The sequence below is a fragment of the Pituophis catenifer genome, unplaced genomic scaffold (assembly GCF_029215685.1).
Source record: "Pituophis catenifer annectens isolate HBS135680 unplaced genomic scaffold, rPitCat1.0.hap2 SCAF_2, whole genome shotgun sequence".
Taxonomy (NCBI): domain Eukaryota; kingdom Metazoa; phylum Chordata; class Lepidosauria; order Squamata; family Colubridae; genus Pituophis; species Pituophis catenifer.
In genome coordinates, this window is record NW_027256882.1 from 81,628,005 (window position 1) to 81,647,047 (window position 19,043).

Consider the following 19,043-nt stretch of genomic DNA (forward strand, 5'->3'; position numbering starts at 1 on the left):
TACCAGTAATCTAGGTGCTGTCCTGTCTCTAAAGCAATATAAATAGAGATTATCTCCAAAATAAAGATATTCAAGATTACTGTAGTTCTGACTCCTGGAACATTGATAGAGGCAGATAAACTACCTAATGATTTCTCCTGGAGTAGCTACTTTCTCAACAGTGTTCAGAAAATTATTGTTCTGGAACTGTGAATTTTTTGTGTGTGTGTTATAGAAACTGGAATCTTGTAAAAATATCTTGAGGAATGTTGGACTTCAAAATTACTTACCCCTTGAGCTTTTACTTCTGCTGTGATACTGTTCAGGTCATTGTCTGTAATTCGTCCAGCCACAACTATTTCAGAGCCATCATAATAATGTTTAAAACTATTTTGAGTCAAATCTGAGATGGCATTTTCCTTATAGCCTAATTCCACTTCAGTAAGCAAAGGATTGGCTACTTCATCATAAAAACCCTGGGAACAAAATAGATATTGGGGTTATTAAAAACTGTAATACTAAAAGGGTATTTATTCTCAAAATCAAAATATTGCAAATGAGAAATTGCTTTTTTCAGGCATGGTACTTTTCTGTTATCTGAATCTAGATCACCCTGTAAAAGTACTCTGGAAGATAGAACTCTCGTTGAAAGTCTTGATTCTTTAAAAATCTTGTCCTTTTTTGACATCTACAATTTTGTATAGATATGGAAAAAGGGGACTCCATGAAATGGAGGATTAACCATGTAAGTTTAGATATAGCAATAACATTAAACAGGTGTAGTACAAAAATTGGGACTATTTTACTGTTCATGTTAATAAAAGAGTTTGCAGATGAGGAAAAGGTGTATTTCTTTTCATTCACAATTTTTACTAACCCAAAGCCCTTCTGGACACCTTTTCCTATTTTGCAAAACCATTAATTGCTAGACAATCCCTTTTTAAAAAATAAAAAGGGCTACTTTCATTCATCATACAGTATATATTCCCTGATGTAGGCTCTCATGAGGTAAATTTTCCTGATGTGAGCAGCTTTTTTCAAAGGAGATAACTGACATTTTTAATAGGACACATATTTAAACAAATTACTTTTTCTAGCTTTTTTACCCAGCCTCTCACTTTTTATTAATTTTTGCCAAGAAAATGATATGGTATGATATGGAATGAAAAAGCAATCACACTTAGACTTATATACTTTTTCACAATGCTTTACAGCCCTCTTTAAGTGGTTTACAGAGTCAGCCTGTTGCCCCTAACAATCTGGGTCCTCATTTTACCAACCTCAGAAGGATGGAAGGCTGAGTAAACCTTGAGCCTATGGTAATCAAATTGCCAAACTGCTGGCAGTCGGCAGTCAGCAGAAGTATCCTGCAGTACTGCACTCTATCCACTGCGCCACCACGGCTAATAGTAGTTAGTTGCCTGAGAAGGGATAAATTTATTACTTACAATGGATTCCTATATTTTCTCACTCTATGTTTCATGGCATGTAAACATATTCTGAGTTGATCACCACAATGTGGGAGAGACATACTGTATATGCTAATCACTCTTGGTTACTTTTGGATGCTATACACCTGTCATTGAGGATGGGTTGAGATAAATATCAACCTTTCATATGCTTATTCTTCTACCTGTAGTTGTAAGGCTGCATCTGAGTCTTCAAAGATGCGGCGAGCCACACCATTGTTTTCTGTTGCTATTCTCTCTAAAAATGCGTAATCAACATCATAACCAAACCCAAGATTGTATATAGGATATTTTCCTTTAGTTGCATTCTTAGTATTTTCTTGAATCTGCTTGCGATTTGATACACCTGCACAAAAAGGATCACAAAACACAGTTAAATAGTTTAAAGATGACACATGATCACCAGAGTTTGTGGTATATACCATAGTATGGAGAAGACTATGTGAAAACAAGGAGACTGAATAGCAATCTTTATTCCCATATTCATTGGTCATTTAGTTACTTACCAACAGTGGGATCCCCATCAGATAACATGATAACTAAAGAGGCACTTCTTTCAGGTACAGAGTTCAATTCATGAGCTTTATTCAGCATTTCAATGCCAGTCAGTAAACCATCATTAAAATTTGTTCCTACAATGTGAAAGCAGGGTTTCAAATTTTTTACCATATGAAAATGGAGATTCAAATATTTTCCATGTAGTGTTTTTTAATATACCCATTTTACTTTAACCTTATTCTAATATAGCAATTTAACTTTAACTTTTTTTTCCTACTTACCTCCCCGTGCACTTATCTGGTGAATAAATTCCTTTGATTGGTTCACATTCTCTGGTGTAGCTTGAATTAAGTCATCTTTCCATGTTGAAACTGAACTTTCAAACAGGATGATATTGAAATGATCTTCTTCTTTTAAATCTTCCACTATTTTTGTCAAGGCTTCCTTTGCCTAGAATTATTTTTTAAAATAATGTTATGCCCATGTCCTGCTGTTACTACCCACATCACATGATGCGACAGATCCTTTGATGATATTTGTTTGTTTGAGATCTTCAATTGTTTAACCCAAGGCTATATACTGTGAAGCCAAATGTTTACTGAGGGAAAAAACACCACACTTATTTTTTTTGAAAGCTAGATCTCCATACTAAAGCAACACTCCATTGTCTCCTAACCAGGGGTGAAATCCAGCAGGTTCTGACAGGTTCTGGAGAACTGATAGCAGAATTTTGAGCAGTTTGGAGAACCGGTAGCAGAAATTTTGAGTAGTTTGGAGAACTGGCAAATACCACCTCTGTCTGGCCTCAGAGTGGGGTGGGAATGGAGATTTTGCAATATCCTTCCCCTGCCATGCCCACCAAGCCATGCCAACCAAGCCACACCACACTCACCAAGCCACGCCCACAGAACTGATAATAAAAAAATTTGGATTTCACCACTGCTCCTAACCATTGTCAAAAGATAATCCAGCAGTCATGCTTCACACTATTATCCCTGAACCATCAATGTTAAATTTAATATGTATTTTTCATAAATAAAAATTGGCTGTCTTTTCCAATTTATGTGAGATTTTGCCTTTCTCCCATGAAATTGTAGGATGCTTGAGATAACATGAAATCTTTCTTCAGCAATAGCTAAGATTTTTTTAACATGATAATTTCATAAGATGTTAGTCAGAGGTGGCTTTCAGCAGGTTTTGACAGGTTCTGGAGAACCGGTAGTGGAAATTTTGAGTAGTTCGGAGAACCGGTAAGAATAGATTCTCTGCCTCCCAAGTCCCAGCTGATCAGGAGGAAATGGGGATTTTGTAGTAATCTTCCCCTAGAGTGGAGAGGGAATGGAGATTTTACAGTATCCTTCCACTGGAGTGGGGTGGGAATGGGGATTTTACAGTATCCTTCCCCTGCCATGCCCACCACGCCACACCAACCAAGCCACACCACACCCACCAAGCCACACCCACAGAACCGGTAGTAAAAAATTTTGAAACCCAACATTGATGTTAGTCTTTTAAAAATATTACTGTTATTTAGATTTTTATCTATTTTTAATAATTTTTTGACTCGACATAATTCATGAACAGATAGATTCATGTCTTAAGTGCAAACCGGTCATTTCAAAATCAAACTGCTTCCTCGAAGAAGGTCCTCCTGTATTCACTTTTGCTGTTTTGGGTCCTCGCCCTAGTTGTAAAGCTGAATAAACCAGTTGGCAATGTAATGGTCAAGTTTGCCAATATCCCACATTTCATTCTAATGCTCAAGTGTTTTATTTCTGTAGGAGCCACCTGAAAGAATGTTCTATATGGCTTTGAAACTAAGTAAATATATGGTCTAAATCAGCAATCCCCAACCTTTCTGGCTTGGTGACCCAACGAGGGTGATGGCGAGACATGATGTTTCTGTATGAGTGGCAGGTGCACGCACACATGCGCACAGAGCTCCATTTGTATGAGTGGAGCTTTGTGCGTGAGCACAAGCGTCCACCACTCATGCAAGTGCAGCTTCAAGTGCAAGCCAAGCACTTGCCCCTCATGTGAATAGAGCTGCATGCACATGTGCGTACTTGCCCATCACTTATGCAGCCCAGTTCCAAACAGGCTGTGATCCAGGAGTTGGGGGCCCCTAGCCTAAATCAACACATATAAAAGAAGGCTTAGCTGAAAGTTAGGATGACGCAGTATATTTCAATTACATTACTAAATATTTTCAAGATTACTATGCTACATATTTTACTATATGTGTAAATCTTGCAAGGCAGAAATAACTTGGAGTAAAAGATTGTAGGATCTGATTTTATCTGCTGTACAATTTTTCATCCTTTTAGCAATATTACAAGAATTTGTGTTGTTTACTTACTTGCCGAATTTTCTGTCCAGACATAGAACCACTGATATCGATTACAAAGGCAACATTCTTAGGTAAACCTTTAAGGATTTTTGGTGCAAAAAAATGTACAAAGTATCCATTTACTACCTAAAAAACAATGATAAAGATATTATTCATTTGTGGTAGGGTTTTTTGTTTGGATTTATTTTTGTGCTGGTATATTAGTCAAGTGTCAAAGAACTAGAGTTACCTGTAAATTATTAGGAGAATCTCTGTTCACATCATACTTGATGAAAAAATCTCCTTGTAGCAGAGTTGTTGTACAATTGTCACAGGTTCGTTGTTGTTCAATAGTAGGACTGAATGATACATGGCCCTTAAAATAGAAGAATTCTTCATCTTAGATTTCAGCAAATGAGGAAAGCAGATTCTGTAGAAGTTTTGCTTTCCTTTAGAGATCCAGGATAATGACCCATAATATTTCTCAGTATACTGTATTTTCTGAAATTTATATTCAAAGATTACTTCTAAACATGTGTTATCAATTTAGAGCCCTATCTTGTCCTTTGTTCACTCATTACAACAGTGAACTAGAGGCCTACAACATTTACAACTAAAATATTCAATACTTGAAGTAATAAATAGCTTATAACTAGTAGCTATTGATTCCTTTATTATACATGTAAAATTTCTGAGGAAGGAAGCCTTGGGAGTTTTTAGAGGAATATTTAGAATGCGGTTCATTGCCACTGCTGCCCACTCGCCACCACTCGTTCGCCATAGATTGTCGCAAATGGGTGGCAATAGGCCGCAATAAGCACCGGCGACAGTGATCCCCGCTGCCTAGAACTGCTGATCAGCACTGCACCAACCCCCCTCCCCACACCACAATATTCGCTCTATAAGACACACAGACATTTCCACCCACTTGAGGGGGGGGGACTGCATCTTATTGTCTAAACAATAGGTTATTTAGAATGGGATGAGCCAGGAGTTTCTTTTGAAATTCAGCTGTGGTATAATTTGAATTATTAAATATTGCAAGATCCAACATTGCATGTATCAGCCTTTCTACATCTGTAGGGACAATGGATGCAAGAAAAGCTAGCAGTGAAAAATTGCATTTTTATCTCCTTTTCTTGTCTAAGAAGACTGCATATCTTACTCTGGATTGCCTCTTACTGGCTACACTTATACGGTCAGGATTCTTTCTTTCTTTCTTTCTTTCTTTCTTTCTTTCTTTCTTTCTTTCTTTCTTTCTTTCTTTCTTCTTTCCTTCCTTCCTTCCTTCCTTCCTTCCTTCCTTCCTTCCTTCCTTCCTTCCTTCCTTCCCTTCCTTCCTTTGTTTCATCATATTTGCATGATGATATTTATTACTTTTATCTCCTCCTTCTTCACTGATTTTATTCATTATTTTTTTTCCATAAGCCTGGATGCACTATACCAGTTCTACGCTTAGGCATTGTTTATGTTCTGCAATGAAGAGTCTATCAGGTTTCTGTTCATACAAACTTCCAGATTTCTTTCTAGAAAACCAAGTCAAAAGGAGGAGGGCTTTGACTTTCTGATTGCTGCCCATTATTTTGAAGCCATTGACTTCATCACTGCATATGATCCTGCACTGAGCATATAGTGCTTTTCCCCTCCCCCCCCACCCAACAAAGTTGTGTTGGCCAAGAGCAGAGAGTAATCTATATTCAGGAAGAAAAAAGTTTGTCAGTCTGCAAAGCAGGCAGAAAGGCCATGAGCAATCCAGCAAGGAGATCTGGATCTATTGAACTGCTAAATGACTGAAACTATAGAAAAATCTTCTTTGTAATAAAAAATACTGCTGTGTTGCTTCACATTCTGGAAGAACCAAGGCCACCAGAAATGGGAAAGAAGCAAGAAAACAATCATGGTTGACTTTTCTGTAATAGCAGGTGATCCCTTACTAGATTACACTGAAAAAAGAAAGTCTGTGGACTTTCTGACTTCAGAAATTATTCAGCACTGCAGCTTGATTTCTCAAGGGTCTATGATGCTTCATTAAACAATGTAACTACGTTAGCTAATATAACTAATGACTTAAACTTCTGAATGCATTATCTGTTCATAGGAATTCTTTTCAGGAACTTGGAAAGCTAAAATATAGGGGAAAGTTTTCATTACTTAATGTGCATCACTTTTCCAAAGTATTGACTTACCTTGTTAAAGAGCAAAGGAGAAGCCCTGGAAAAGGAAAGGGAATATATTTTGCAAGAGTGTGCAGTAAGACACTGCACACTTAATAGTGGGAGTAAAAACACAGGAAAGGAAGTTGAGAAGTAGTCGAGAGGACAGAGGATAAAACATGAATAAATAGTTCCCAATATCCCATAACAAAACAATGTGGCAGAGAAGAAAACCAGAATCTAATGCAAATGACCAGAAGCATGATTCCCCATGCCATACTAACAAAGTAATATTGGGAAGAATTAATAATGTTTGCAAGTTCCAGTACAATCTACCCATAAAAGACAAAGATGAATTGTGGTACAGGTAAACCCAAAATTTATGTTGAGTGAGACATTTGTTAACTGAGTTTTGCCTCATTTTATGACCTTTCTTGCCACAGTTGTTAAATGAATCACTGCAGTTGATAAATTGGTAACTCGGATGTTAAGTAAATCTGGCTTCCCATGGACTTTGCTTGTCAGAAGGTCAGAAAAGGTGGTCACATGACCTTGGGATACAGTAGCGGTCATAAATATGAACCAGTTGCAAAGCATCTGAATTTGGATCCCATGATCCTGGGAATGCTGCAAAGTTCATAACTGGAAAAATGGTCATAAGCAGGGGTGAAATGCTCCCGGTTCAGACCGGATCATCTGATCTGGTAGCGATGGAGGTGGGGGCAGAGGCATTTAAAAGAAAAAAAGCCTCTGCCGATCAGGCAACTCAGCTTGGATCATCAGAGGCAATGCTTTTTTTCTTTTAAAAGCCTCTGACGATCCAAGCTGAGTTGCCTGATCGGCAGAGGCATTTAAAAGAAAAAAAGCCTCTGCTGATTAGGCAACTCAGCTGGGTTCATCAGAGCCTTTTGAAAGCATTTTTTTACAGACTCTTTGCCGAAGAGGTTGTAGAAAAAATGGTTTTAAAAGTAAAAAAAAAAAAAAAAAAATGGCCATGGCCACCCAGTCACATTAACCCCCTCCACCAAGCCATGCCCACAGAACCAATAACAAATTTTAGATTTCACCACTGGTCATAAGTCACTTACGGGGGATTGAGGTTTGTCCCAATGAACTGTGAACCTGTTTACATGCAAACACACTGGGGCTGAAATGAAACTGACAGAGGAGTCTTGTAAAAATATGCTTTACTAGAAACATTAAAAAAAAAGGACAAATGTCTTTAAAACACATCAATAATTAACACTTATCTTCATTAACTGAAGCCAGGCTGTCTCTCTGAGTTCCTCTCCTGCAATACTGAAACCAGTCCTCTTAACCCTTTCCAAAGGGAAAGGCAAAAGCTAATACAACACTAAGTAGTTTCAGGATCAGTATATCATCGAGAGAGTGGGAAGCAGCAGCGTAGGCTTCTCAGCAGTGATGAGTGAGAATGTCCTGTAGAGGGCTTCTGTGAATCAAGTCACCTGTAGAGTTGATCCAATCAGTATCGTGGTTTGAAGCTTCTGGAAGGAAACTTCTAGCAGGGAAATTCTCCAGCTCTTCCTCTTGGTCGTGGCTTCAGCACAGCAGCAGCAACTGCAGCTCAGAGACAACAGCAGATGCTAGCTTGCAGGTATATGCTGGCTTGCATGCTCAGCTCAGCAAAGGCAAGCTCTCTTCTCCTTTCTCTCTGGTTCTCTGGCTCTGAGCTTCAGCTCTAGCTCAGGCATCAGGCAGTGATTTTGTTCCAGCTCTGTCTCTGTTATGTAAATAGGTTGCCTTGGCGGGAACTTTGAACTAACTGACCATCAGCTGATTGGCTGACCACCACAGCTGCAAGGTATATAAAGGGAGCTGTTTCCCTAGGTCAGTTGCTGGGTTCTCACCCTACAATAAAGAACTGTTGTCACTCACTGCCTGGCTTGCTGCAGCCTCATTCACCCAACCTAACATTGGCGACGAGGGTGGGATTTGAGGCCAGAAGCCAAGGAAAGAGCTGAAGATATATATATCTTTCTCGGAGCACCGGAGAATCACGAAACGATGTCTGCCTACACCCCGCCAGCGCCTTTCAATCCCAAGGAGGAAAAGTGGGGATCCTACATGTCCCAGTTCGAGTGCTTCATGGTGGCCAACGACCTGCAAGGACTACCGGATGTTCGGAAGAAGGCCCTGTTCCTGAGCCACTGCGGACCACAGGTGTTCGACACGGCCGAAGCATTATCAGAGCCGAATTCGGTCCACACCAATATCATTGTCAACACTTCAGACCTGCTGAAAGACCACTGTGCCCCAATGCCTTCGAAGTACGTCCAGCGGTATGAGTTCCAGCAAAGACTGCAACAGGATGGAGAATTGATCAGCGAGTACGTCGCTCCCCTACGTAAGGCCGCAAATCAGTGCGAATACAGAGGCCAAGCCAGCCAATCTGAGACAGCACCGCATCGGAGGCCCAATAAAGATGGCGGAAGCCAGAAGGGTACAAAACTTGAAGATGTCGAGGCCTACACTATCCACATTGGCCAGACCTGCACCTCTCCCGGAGAAAAGACCTACACTGCGGTCGAGATCGAGGGACATGAGTGCCAGATGGAGATCGACATGGGATCCCCCATATCCATCATGTCGTGGGACAACCTAAAGAAAGCCATCCCCAGTGCACACAAGCAGCAGCTCCAACCATAGCGGCGCAGGCTAAAGGACTATCAAGGAACCGAATCCCCGTCAAAGGAATAGGCGAGTTCCAAGTGCAATACAGGGAATTCAGAGAGAAACTGCCCCTCACCATTGTCAGCAGCAAGCTCCCAAGCCTCCTGGGCATTGCCTGGTTTTGAGCCCTGGGCATGGGATTCACCGGAGTAAGAAACATCCAAAGCACCCTAAAAGACGACCTGATGCAGGAGTTCCAGGACATGTTCAGCAAATAGCTCGGCAAGTATGTGGGGACCCCTATCTCATTCAACCTCAACCCCAACATTGCCCCAATCCGATTGAAGCCTAGGAGGGTACCATTCACCCTGAAACCCAAAATAGACATCGAGCTGGACAAATTAATTAAGCAAGAGGTGCTTGTACCAGTCAACCACACCAAATGGAAGACCCCAATTGTGACACCCGTGAAACCAGATGGGTCAGTGCGCATATGCGCTGATTATAAGTGTACAATTAATAAGGCCCTTCAACAGAGTGCTTATCTGGTTCCAATTGTACACCATTTACTGCATTCCCTAGGCCCCAGCAAGATATTCACTAAACTTGACCTTGCACAGGCGTATCAGCAGCTGCTGGTAGATGGCGCTACCGTGGAAGCACAGACTATAGTAACTCACAGAGGGGCCTTCAAATGCACCCACCTGCAGTTTGGAGTTAGCATAGCCCTCGGACTTTTTCAAAGCACCATGGAGCGGCTGCTGCAAGGGATCCCTGGGGTGTTCCCCTATTTATGATGTACTCATCACAGCTGAAGATGAACAGCAACTGGGGAGGGGAGGCTTAGACAGGTCCTAGAAAAATTCAGGAATGCTGGATTCAGGATCAAACACAACAAATGCATGATCGCGATCCCCTCAGTATAGTTCCTAGGGTACCGAGAGACGGCACCGGCATACACCCCACCGAGAGTAAAGTCAGGGTGATCCAGGAGGCCCCCACCCCTAAGGATAAGGCGGAACTACAAGCGTTCCTGGGACTGTTAAATTTCTATGTGATTTTCCTAAAGAACAAGGCAACAGTGGCTGAACCCCTGCACAGACTGTTAGCTAAGAAGTCCACCTGGAAATGGGGGAAGGCCGAGGACACTGCATTCGCAAACATTAAGAAATTGCTGTCAGCTGAGAGTTTCTTGATACAATACAACTTTACGCTTCCCCTTGTTTTAGCTTGTGATGCGTCTCCGTTCGGCGTGGGAGCCATCATGAGCCATAGACTCCCAAATGGCCTAGAGGCACCCATTGCCTACTACTCCTGAACTCTGTCAAGCGCCGAGAGAAATTACAGCCAGCTTGACAAAGAGGCCCTCACCGCCGTCTCGGGAGTAAAGAAGTTCCACGAGTACCTATTCAGGAGGGATTTCGACCTAATCACCAACCATCACCCGCTCTTGGGTCTCATCGCAGGAGACTGACCAACACCGGCAGACCTATCGCCCAGGATGACACACTGGGCCATCTTCCTCGCAGCATACTCTTATCGCCTGGTACATCGACCAGGGGCGGACATGGGCAACGCCGACGCACTCAGCCGATGCCCACTACCAGACAAGCTGGAAGACCCCAAACTTGGCATCCCCATTCTGCTGATAGGCGTATTGGACTCGGGGCCCATTACATCAGCAGAAGTAGTGAGAGCCTCAACCAAGGACCACGTGATCCGGACGGTCGCAAGTTGGGTGACGAGGGGGTGGCCAGAGAAGACTGGGGGTGGGGAATTTAAACAGTACGCGAGCAAACAGGACGAACTAACTATGCAAGGGGGGTGTCTATTATGGGGCGATCGGGTTATTGTTCCCTTGTGCCTAAGGGAAAAAGTCTTAACACTCTTGCACGTGGGGCACCCTGGGATTGTTCGGATGAAGGGACTAGCCAGGAGCTAGTCTGGTGGCCCAACATGGACTTAGACTTAGAGATGCCAACCCTGCCAAGAGTGTAGGCCAGATCCACCGACAGCACCGGTGAGGGAGTGGGAAAGACCCAAGGGCTCCTGGTCCAGGATCCAAATAGATTTCGCTGGGCTGTTTCATGGACAGACCTTTATGGTCATAGTGGACGCACTTTCAAAGTGGCTAGAGATTAAGTTTATGAGGGCTATTACCACCGATGTGGTTATCAGGGAACTAAGACAGTTGTTTGCCACCCATGGGTTACCGGACATCCTAGTTTCAGACAATGGGCCCAAATTCACGGCCACACAATTCGAGGGGTACCTAGCGGACCTGGGGGTCAGACACATCCTCTCAGCCCCGTTCCATCCAGCTAATAATGGTCAGGCTGAGAGATTTGTAAGAATGGCCAAGGAGGCCCTCTCATGCCTAGGCCCCGGGGACTGGCAGGAGAGAATAGATCAATTTCTAACAGTTCAGCACTCCACACCTTGTACCACCACAGGCTGAAGCCCGGCAGAGCTATTAATGGGAAGGAAGCTCCGAAGGGTATTAGATAGGCTAAATCCCAACTATTCCCCCAAGGTTTTCAAGGAGGGGGGAGAGGAAGCTCAGGGAATTCACCATAGGGACTCCAGTACACGCCAGGAACTATGGGAAGGGCCCACTCTGGGAAGCAGGAACAATCACAGAAATCACGGGGCCCAAATCATACAGAGTACACATGGGAGATAGGAGAGTTTGGCGCAGGCACATAGATCAACTGAGGAGATGAGTCGCCACAGACGCCGAGGAAAACTTCAACGAACCACTCCCTGACTACCAACCAGAACCACAAACTACATCAAGCCCGAGTGCAGCAGAGGACTTAGCTGGCGATTCTGGCATCCAGCGCCACCCCATCGATAAGGTCCGACCGACCGGAGAAGTCGCCGCCCACAAAGAGATCTCGGAGGTTCCATTGGTGGAGCAGGAAGAGACAGGGAGTCCCTCCGACCTGCTCGACGCCTCCCCTCCAACTGAACTGCGCAGGTCGACCAGGATACGTACACGCCCTAGTCACCTGAGAGACTTTGTATGCAAATAGTAACCCAAAGTGACTTCTGGGAGGGGAGGAGTGTTATGTAAATAGGTTGTCTTGGCGGGAAGTTTGAACTAACTGACAATCAGCTGATTGGCTGACCACCACAGCTGCAAGGTATATAAAGGGAGCTGTTTCCCTAGGTCAGTTGCTGGGTTCTCACCCTACAATAAAGAGCTGTTGTCACTCACTGCCTGGCTTGCTGTGTCCTCATTCACCCAACCTAACAGTCTCTTTACTCAGCTCTCTGTGTCCAGGCTTCTTCGGGCTTCTTGGCTCCTGGCTGTCTTGGCTTGGCTTGCTGAATCATCTTGGCAGGCAACAAGCTCCTACTTATATAGTGAGCCAGTGAGCAATTAACTAGGGCAGGGGAGGTTTGTAGTTAAATGCAAGACGGAGATTGGCCTGTTTGAATCTTTGCAGTTTGTAACTAATCTTATAGTCACAGCAATCCTGGCAATACTCTTGACATGTTGTAACTTTGAACGGTCATTAAATAAACTGTCATTAAATAAATCGAGGAATACTAGTATAAGACCAAACCAATGTGAAGAACATTAAGTGTTGGAATCCAAGACATATGATATATTTAATACCTCATAAAACTATTGTCTTCACTTCTGCAATGAAATATGCTTAAGATATTAAATGGACACAAGAATTATATAATTCCCTGCATTCTATTAAAATATACAGTGGGGCATATTTTGATGATGACAAGGAGTTAAAATAATTAAATATTGAGATTTAACTTAGAAGTGACAAGAGGGGAAGCAATAGTGCAGTTTTCATAGCAAGAAGAAATTATTGAACCTTCGTAATAAAGAAGAAATGGAAGTGATGCCATAAGCAGAAACAAAGACCACTAGACACCCCCAACCATAGATAAGATACTCAACTCAAAGATTATAATAGAATCTTTGTACTAGAGGTGAAACACACCTTCGTAATAATATTCTTCAGTAGTTTAATTTAGCTTATTAAATGTCTCAATCTCGAAGAACTCAGAGCAGCTTCAAGAGGAATGTTGCTCAATACCTATATGTAAAGACCACTTTCTTATATGAAGAAAGGCATATATATATGTAAAACAATAGCAATAAGTTGAAAAAGAAAGACTGGTGCAACTTATAAAGGAGTGTCCATGGATTCAAACATGCAATGTTTGGAATCAATGGCTTGGAATGCCTTCGAATGAAAAATTGAATTACATGTTTTTTAAGGAGCAGACTTGATCCCTGTCTATATACCAGATGCAAAAACAAGAAATACACGTTGACTTTGTTGTTTCTCTGTATAGACATTCAGAATAAGCTATCTCCCTCAACTTTAAAAAAATGCTGTAAAGCAGAAATACTTTGAAAGTGGGATGATTAGACATGATAAGGCTTAAATATTTTCAGTATTATTATTTGGGTTTAGCTGCCATCTACTTTTTTGAGCCTTCACCTATTTTTTCATTCTGACCCACTTATTTTTTGTAAGTGCAGCTCTTTAGCTATTCTAAGAAAATATTGCCTATCCCTGACAAAAGGGAAATGCTTGAGAACTATTTTTACTTTTGTGAAGTATCCTCAAATAATTCTGTGCCTGCATCTTTGATTGTGGTTGTCCTGGGTCACGTCTCACTTTGAGCCCTGACTGGGGACAAAATAACCTGTCAGCTGTTTTTCAATGAAGCAAACAGATTGCTTTTAAGAAATATATTCAAGGGATCATTCTTTCTTTTCTTTACTTCTGGATGGTATCATAAGGCATGTCATCATTGTAATTTTCCCTTGATGCTTGTGAATCCAATTGGCCTCTTCTGTACTTACTTAACAACCAGGGGAATCTGCAGCAAAGATGATGACCATGATCATGGCAGATAACCATGCTTTCAACTCATTGTAGTTTATCCTCAATTAACAATGGTAATTGGGACTGGGATTCCCACTGCTACACAACACGCTTAGTGACAAAAATACTGGCAGCCCCCATTGCCATCCCGCTGGTCATTAGGCAAGGATTACCTGTGTATGAATCACCCTTCAAGATTCTATTACCAGGCATACCTTTTTTCCTGAAAAAGTCTTATTCACAACTGGTAGCAGTTCGTTGTTGAGGAATGTCCCTTCAACTTCAAGTTCACTGATGCCTTGAGGCTCAAAAATGTTTGCTTCAATCTGTAACATTGATTTAAAATTATGTTGACATTAGCAAGACCAACAAAACAAACAAACAAATAAACAGATAGACCAGTAATATAAACTGTAAAAAAGCATTAAAAAAAGAATTAATTTCATGGTTGTTCATACATTTGTTTCTAAATTAATAGTTCTGAGCATCATTCACAACTTTTCCAAAAGCTACAAGAAGATAAAGTGACAATACATTTGATCATACCTCAAATTGATTCACAAGCTGTTTTGGGTTGACTTTGATAAACATCTCATATTTTCCAAACTTTCTCTTCAAGAGTTCTTCATAAGTCAATTGAAAAGTAACTTTGCTGGATGATGCAATATTGACCGAAACACTGAATTTCTCTGTTTTTCTTCCAGCAGCCCTTCACATGTTAAACGTAAGTAAGGTTCATAAGATTCAAGAGAGCCATAAAGGAATGATCACATATCCTGATGATGAATAATATAGCCCACCATTTAATACTTTCATTTGCACTTTGTTCATTTATTTAGCATCTGTTTATTGAATAAATACTTAGGACAGGAAATGAAATAAGGAAACAGATTCAGTGTGGCCTCACATACTTACTTCACAAGCCCTGCAGTCTGGCCCCTTGAAACTGCTTGTTGATACTGCTTTTGGGCAGCTTCTTTTTCCTTTATGATTCCAGGATAAGTAACACCATCAACCGTCCTGTTGAAAGATACATCGGATATCGGAATATACGTGCAGAGATGTTACTGGGTTTTTTTTGCTTCAGTTTAGCAAGTAAAGGAGATATTTGAGAGGTATAACAAAGAGACTGGAAAGAATGCTGCCTCTATAGGACTGAAAACATACTGAAGAAAGATGAAGAAAGGCCTTCTCTGGATATTACAGAGCAGATTGGTAGAAACTCTAACCAGAGGGCATTTCTATTTCAGAGGAGCTTATGCAATAGGAGGCCATATTTTGGATGATCATTAAAAAGAATGAAGGTAAGAATAATGCTGTGATGGAATCAGTTATCTAGACTGGTAAAACGGAGAGGTTATGAGGGAGGCCTTAGTTTTAGATTTCGGATTTTGAGCACATAATTGGATTAGGAGGCAACAACGTCTTCTGTAACTCTATGATTCATGGTAGTTATTCTGTTAACAATATCTGAATGGCTTAATTATTGCTAGACTGAACCCAAAGCATATAAAAATAAGAAAATAATGTACATACAAGGTAAAGTTGGAAATAAAGGCTGTTTTGGGGAGCTCCACATCAAACTGAGCTTCCTTGGACACATTGGCACGATTCACAGCTCGACTAGTGATGACATTACGGGAAAACCTGGAAGTAACACTGCAGTCTATTTTCACCCAGTAGATTTCTATGGCATGGGTGTGCTAGAGAATAGAAAAATCACATGGTTATACAGAAATGTGCTGCTAATATATTATCTTCATTTTAAACACTTATAGCACAAGGATCTTTCTATACCTCACATTACATAAGTAGTATTTATTTTAATGCTAATTACATTTGATTAATGTTTTATTTACTTACAAAGTGTTAATTAAATTGCAACTGACCCCAATCATTTCCTTGTTCCATTCCTGTTATTTTTTAAAATGAAATCTAAAGGCCACATCTAGAAAATTATATGTTGGGGGAAACTGTGGGTCAGATTTTATCTCTGATAAAGTCTTTCATTGTGTTTTTAATAATTGAATTGTTACAGTGGAGGAAAACAAGAACAAACTTCTGTAAGGTCCTAGACGTTTCCCCGAGCCACTGAGATGCCAAAGAGAGTGAGACTCTAGATGAGGTTTGCAAAAATTAACAGCTTTTTTATTTATGGCCAAAGTAAAAAGGCTGGGTGACAAAACTATATCCAGAACATACAGACAAAATTCATGAAAGGAATAGCCACACCCCTGAGAGAGTGGCTGAGAGTATTATATACATTTCACGCTGATAGAAGCAAAGTTTACCCAGTCAGAGACAAAGGTTCATTACCAACATGGTCTTTAAAGCGCCCTTTGTTCAGGCCCCTGTATCTGTCTACCTTATCTATGGAGCATTCCTATAGCCTTTTGTAGGCACCGTTTCCCCCCTGGCCAAGTTGTTTATTCAGCAAAATGCTTTCAGGATTCAGAATTTATGAGGCAGGAAAACTCCCTACTCTGGTTCCTTTATCCATGAGGCCTGATATTCTTGGGTAGCAGTTTCTTCTATATTTTCAAGGAAGTGCCTATCTTTTGAAGCCAAGAACAGAAGCGAGACACAGAAGCAAGATAACAAACTTTGTACTAATGCTAACCAGTATCAACATGCCGCCATCGCTACTGGTTCTCCGAACCACCAGCTGTCATCGCTACCGGTTTGGCCAAACTGGTCCGAACCGGGAGCATTTCACCCCTGGTATGTATATATCACCATGAATCTGTTTCAAATACTCCATGATCACGCATACATAGACACAAGTACTCTTTGCTTTATCTGATTTATTCTTTCTTAATTCAGTATCTTCCCCCAAAAAATTACTGAAACGCACAACATGATGTACAGCATATAGATCCAAATAAGCCCAATCAAGTCTGGGTCCAACACAACCCCCCTCAGGGTATGTCTCAGCAGCTCATAAAAGAAATCAAGGACTTGTTAACAGGCACAGTAAGGAACCATAGTCCCTTACTGGCTTCAAATCAAATCTTTATTATGGTCATAGACCAGCATAACTTTGCTTGCTTCGTATTCAAATGCAGCACATCTGAGCCAGGCAGCTCAGGACGTGAGATTTCATAGGCAACTAGTTTCCATGAACTTTAGAATTCCAGTCAAATTAAGCATACTGGTAAGTAAATGTATCCTGAATCAGGCAGGCAGAAGGCTGAAGAAGTCTTGAAGGATTGAGATAGTGGATTTGCTGTTCAAAGCTTTAAAAAATTCTGAGGAAAAAAAAGAAGCAACTTTATATATTTAGCTACATACCTTAATGTTTCTCAAAGGGTTTATCAAAATATCTGAAGTTACAAGAACAGGAATCAAGGCCAGTAAAATGTAAGATGGGATACCTTTCCCCATGTTGGAAGAAAAAGAAAAATGTCAATTTGGAAGGACCTTTATTTGTATGAACCTTGTAAATAATCAAAGAGTAACACTGAAGTAACTATGGCAAATATTTATCTTTGGAAAATAGTTGATGAAATTTCCTCATGAAAGTTAGAGAGTCCAAGGCCAGAAAAGCCCAAATTTACCCACTATGCCCTATGTAGAACACCTTTAAAATTAAATCTCAAATTAGACTTTACATGTTTCACCAATCTGGTCTGAAATCTTGAGATGTCTTGAACTAGCAATTTGATCACCTGGATATATTTCCCCCTAGAGACTTCTATTTCAATTAAAGTCATTATATTTTTATGCATGTAAATTAGGACAGGTGTCTCTTTAACCTTTCTGACTAGTGATAATTTGGAATTGTGAGTGTACTATGTGTGAGCACTATGGCTGCCAAGTGAACTGGTAGGGATTGCTGGTCACCAAACAAAAATTGTCAGATGATATCCAGAGACTTATGCTGCTGCATTGAAGACTCTGGAAACAGGATGTGGTGGCCCCCCCACAAGAACCGTGGTGGCACAGTGGTTGAAAGGCAGTACTACAGACTACTTCTGCTGACTGCAGTTCGGCTGTTCAATTCTCACTAGCTCAAGATTGGCTCAGCCTTCAGGCCTTCCGAGGTCAGTAAAATGAGGATCCATATTGTTGGGGGCAATATGCTGACTCTGTAAACCACTTAGAGAGGGCTGTAAAGCACTGTGAAGTGGTATATAGGTCCAAGTGCTATTGTTAAGTGCACACTTTATGTAAATCTATTATTCCTTTATTGGATTTCACTTTGACTTTTTTTTAAAGGAAAGTGTTTATTCTTTTCTTCTCTTTGTTTTGTAATGCAGTAGCTAATATATAAGATACAATATTCTTTATTGGCCAAATGTGATTGGGCACACAAGGAATTTGTCTCCAGTGCATAAGCTCTCAGAAAATATACAAACAACAAAGTAATATAATTGTAAGATACATATAGTAAACCGTAATAGGAAAGATGAGAAAGATAATAGTAATACACTGATTTCTGAAATGGAGTTTAGATTGTATTTCATTTGGCAATTCTCTTTCTTCACTTGATATAATTGAAAGTAGTAGAATACCATTTTCCAATGATTAAAGCTGTGGGGTGGGGTGTGGAAACAAGAAATACTAACCAGGTGAATTCCACTAATCTATTTTCAGCTTCTTTGCCCCTCTCTATAATTTGAAAGTTAAGCTTCTTTAGAATCTTGAACAATCAACACAGTTGCCTATCTTCAACTCTGGAGGATTGTAAACAAGGAGAAAGTGCTGCGCTAGAATGGGTTGTGTGAGAAAGCTGTTACAGATGTTTTTTCAGATGAAAGGGTGTGATTTCTAAAGCCTGCTGGATTACACAAATGCGTGTTGGATAAGTTATAATCAAAACTATATATGTTCATGAAAGATTAAATTGGTATGTTGTATGCAAAACTGTACACATTCATGAAATTTTAATATATGAGATTAATACAGCTTTGGGATTTTTTTCCTTTAATGTAAAATGAATTTTGACCAAATAGAGTAATAATTGAATGCTCCAATATTGGAAGAGATTGGACAACCATTTGTCTGAAATGGTATAGGTTTCCTGCCAATTCTGTTATTCTATATTCTAAATTCCATCTCAAAAATAATTGAACAAATAGAAATGGAGCAGAGCATGTGTGCTGCAGCAGCCAAA

The 19,043-nt window shown here is 40.6% G+C and overlaps 1 protein-coding gene across 1 annotated transcript in view; it reads right to left on the reverse strand.

The window, feature by feature from the left end:
- Nucleotides 1-17,319, reverse strand: part of LOC139312327 (inter-alpha-trypsin inhibitor heavy chain H3-like) — a 31,675-nt gene extending 14,356 nt beyond the window's left edge. The window contains exons 1-11 of the mRNA XM_070937033.1: nucleotides 17,219-17,319; nucleotides 15,464-15,630; nucleotides 14,843-14,947; nucleotides 14,474-14,636; nucleotides 14,143-14,253; nucleotides 4,526-4,651; nucleotides 4,306-4,422; nucleotides 2,228-2,396; nucleotides 1,955-2,080; nucleotides 1,613-1,794; nucleotides 270-455 (exon numbers count right to left, since the gene is read on the reverse strand). Of these exons, the coding sequence (XP_070793134.1) occupies nucleotides 270-455; nucleotides 1,613-1,794; nucleotides 1,955-2,080; nucleotides 2,228-2,396; nucleotides 4,306-4,422; nucleotides 4,526-4,651; nucleotides 14,143-14,253; nucleotides 14,474-14,636; nucleotides 14,843-14,947; nucleotides 15,464-15,630; nucleotides 17,219-17,311 (1,545 nt within the window). The 5' untranslated portion in view covers nucleotides 17,312-17,319. The remainder of the gene's footprint in view (nucleotides 1-269; nucleotides 456-1,612; nucleotides 1,795-1,954; nucleotides 2,081-2,227; nucleotides 2,397-4,305; nucleotides 4,423-4,525; nucleotides 4,652-14,142; nucleotides 14,254-14,473; nucleotides 14,637-14,842; nucleotides 14,948-15,463; nucleotides 15,631-17,218) is intronic.
- Between the last annotated feature and the right edge of the window lie 1,724 nt (nucleotides 17,320-19,043).